Source organism: Lactuca virosa, chromosome 4 (assembly GCF_052849685.1).
Source record: "Lactuca virosa cultivar CGN04683 chromosome 4, Lactuca_virosa_CGN04683_v6, whole genome shotgun sequence".
NCBI classification, from domain to species: Eukaryota; Viridiplantae; Streptophyta; class Magnoliopsida; order Asterales; family Asteraceae; genus Lactuca; species Lactuca virosa.
In genome coordinates, this window is record NC_136429.1 from 104179059 (window position 1) to 104182298 (window position 3240).

The window sequence follows — 3240 nt, forward strand, 5'->3', positions numbered from 1 at the left end:
AATTTAAAAGATAAAAAAATATTTTCATTATAATAATTTATTATTTTTTCTTATTTTCTTATAAATTCAAAGTTCTTAAATATTTTGACATTTATATTTAGCTCTATTTTTTTTTTAAATTAACCCATGTACTACATGAGTCTCACAACTAGTAGAGTATAAATAACAAAACAAAACATAGTTTTAGACGGATCCAAACGCGTCACGACCAAACCAAATCATGGATCTTGAGAAATTGGAGTATTATAAGCATCGATCTCGCGGTCACTTAGTAATTGAAATTCACTATCAACTTCATGATCAACATGGTAACCTTGTGATTGAGAAGCCGGTTCATGCTCTTGCTCATCAAGCATATTTTCCAAATCATCATAATTAAGTTCTCCTTCCCGCTCTTCTTCAACCACCCAAAATCCCGTCTTATCAATATTTTCATAGTCAACAGGATCGTAAGACCTCATATCAACCTTCAGTCTACAAAAACATTCACAAAAATCTCAAATATAACCTGGTAATTTTATGGCATAGTATATCTTAGCAAGATACCATACCTATTTTGTAAACGCAAGTTGTAATGAACATATACAAGATCATTTAGCCTTTGGTATTCCAACCTATTCCTCCATTTCGTGTGAATCCTTTCAAATACACTCCAATTACGTTCGCAAGCCGAAGAAAATGCGGTTTGACTTAATATTCTAATAGCAAACTTTTGCAAAACCGGAATATCTTCGCCAAATAACTTCCACCACTCATCTACAAAAGATATAGTTAGCAAAAAATATATTAGAAAATACAATATTTTGTATATAATAATAACACATTAAATTTAAATCATACATGGAGGAGTAAGATTGCGAGAAGCAACCACACTAGATCTACCAAAGGTACCATCAACATCACGAAACCTGCCTAAATTCAATGCAATATTTAAAACGTCATCACCTTTAAAAGTCTTCTCAACCATTTCAAGAACGCCTTGAAACACCTCATTCTTCTTACAAAGATTTGCATGATCATATTGAAAAATGGGATTCAACCAATAAGCCGCACAATAAATACTTTTCTTAACATCCTATCCCAACGACTGTCAATTATGTTAGTGTAAGGCTTATATAATTCCTTCTTCTTCTTAAACAATTCCTTAACCCCTCTCCTCGCCCGACGCATTCCCTCGTAAACATAACCAATTGCAGGTTTTTCATCTGAATCACACAACCGCAAAAGCTTTAACAAAGGAGTCATTATTTTCACTGTAATCAAACAATTCTTCCAAAAGATTTCATTCAAGACAATCTATTTACATTCAACCACATTTCCTACTTTCAACATCTTCTTAAATTCGTTAGATATGACCATTGCTTGTAAATCTGCTTTATGGTCATACAAACTTTGCAATGCAATGAACGCGGTACCAAACCGAGTAGCACCTAGACGTATGATTTCTTTCCAACCGAGTCTTCTTCTTAACTAATTCAAGGGCCACTTATGATTATAAATGAAAACATTAACCCTCGATGCAAGATTGACCAAACTTTTCACATTATCCAATTCCGAAAGATCCTTTAATACAAGATTAAGACAATACGCTGCACATGAAGACCAAGTAATAGAATGATATCTTTCACATAACTTAGTACCAACAAGCTTGTAATTATCATTATTATCAGTTATCATTTGAACGAAATTTTTTTCTCCTACCATTTCAACAATCTCAGCAAACAAATTACACAAATTTGTAGCATTGCTCTCTATATAAGATGCATCAATAGATTTAAGAAACGATATCCCTTTCAGACAATAAACCAAGAAATTAATCAAATGTCGTTGCGTAATATCCCTCCACCCATTCACTCATAATTGTGCAACCAATATCAACCCATTGACTTCTAAGCGAACCAATTAACAATGAAACCGACTTATTTGCATCTGTCAATAAATTAACCCTCATAGCATGATAATTAGGTGCTTTGTACCCATAACCAATAATTACCAAAAATGGTATATTTAGTTTGGAATGTGGTCTAATCTCTTTTAAGCCACAAACACATAGTTTGTAATAGTGTATCTTTTCTTTAATTGATTACTTATTACCATTGGAGTAATGAGTTTATTTGTTTTTTTATTGACCATTCAATATATATTGAATACTCAATATATTTTCATTATGTTTTAGTTTTAAATATTTGTTATATATTTACTAATCAATTATTTCTATAAAATATTTAATCACAATTTATTTTTAAAATATAAGTTTTATATCAATTATATTGCATTTTGAACCATTTTTTATTTTTATAACTATGACGTTCGTATTTTATGTATATAAAATAAAAACCTAACATAGTTATATTTATATTTTTGTTTGTTTGTGAAATTTAATATATAATATATGTTTAAAAACCGACGACTTAAATGAGGGAGTTTTATAGAACATTTTAGATAAATAAGGATAGATTTTTTTTTGAAGTTATTGGAAGAGGGTAACCATTAGAGGTGTTATTTATTTAGAGGTTAAAGTTAGTGGAATGGTGAGTTGACAATATTTTTATGTCATAAGATAAGTTAACCATTGGAGATGCTCTAAGAATAAAATAATTTATTTATGGTATGTCGGAATCTGTCCCTCTTGTTTATTTGCTTGTCGGTAATAAAATCCAACAAAATATTAAGTATCACAAAGACACACCTTTTTTTACTTGTTGGAAAACAAAAAAAAAACAACCGAAAATCAATTTGAAAGTATTAGCAACCCCATGTATTTTTTTTGTCTCACCCGAAAATAAAACAACCCAAAGTATTTGAAAATACAAACAACAATAATGTTGGAAATGCATAGGAGGTTTATCAGTAAAGTTGTTTTAGAACTTGAACATCTCAAGTTGTCCAAAACTGGTCATTGATGGGGTGTACTAACATATGGAAATGAGCAAAGGGGAATTAGGAGGGATGTGGTTCATCGTTGTTGTGTGTGGATTGGGGAACTCTCTAGAAATCTATATAGCTTCCAGGTCACTCTAAATCGCTTTCGGGGTATATTGTCATATTCTTTCTCTAGGTTGATAAACACAATATAGATATCCCTAGTTCTCTCTCTATATTTCTCCCAAAGGAATCTAAAGAGGTGGATCGTGTAACACTCGTTTCCCATAATGGATCACTTGATGATATAAATGAGTCAAATGCATGGTTTTTGAGGAAACCATATGTCACGACGTGGTGCATGGAGTGCCACGACAT

General features: G+C 31.3%; 1 protein-coding gene across 1 annotated transcript; it reads right to left on the reverse strand.

Annotated features, from left to right (window-relative positions):
• Positions 1 to 218: 218 nt before the first annotated feature.
• Positions 219 to 1951, reverse strand: LOC145104852 (uncharacterized). The gene is made up of 8 exons (XM_079042018.1): positions 1900 to 1951; positions 1641 to 1790; positions 1513 to 1589; positions 1305 to 1470; positions 1063 to 1205; positions 841 to 997; positions 552 to 756; positions 219 to 474 (listed from the first exon to the last, which is right to left on the reverse strand). Exons 1-8 carry the CDS (start codon positions 1949 to 1951, stop codon positions 219 to 221), a joined length of 1206 nt encoding a protein of 401 aa, XP_078898144.1.
• Between the last annotated feature and the right edge of the window lie 1289 nt (positions 1952 to 3240).

Coding starts and splice junctions, on each gene's coding strand:
- LOC145104852 (XM_079042018.1), bottom strand. CDS start 1,951: ATGAGGGTTAATTTATTGACAGATGCAAATAAGTCGGTTTCATTGTTA. Junction 1,791..1,899: donor GTCGGTTTCATTGTTAATTG/GTTCGCTTAGAA, acceptor ATTGTCTGAAAG/GGATATCGTTTCTTAAATCT. Junction 757..840: donor TCGCAATCTTACTCCTCCAT/GTATGATTTAAA, acceptor TATCTTTTGTAG/ATGAGTGGTGGAAGTTATTT.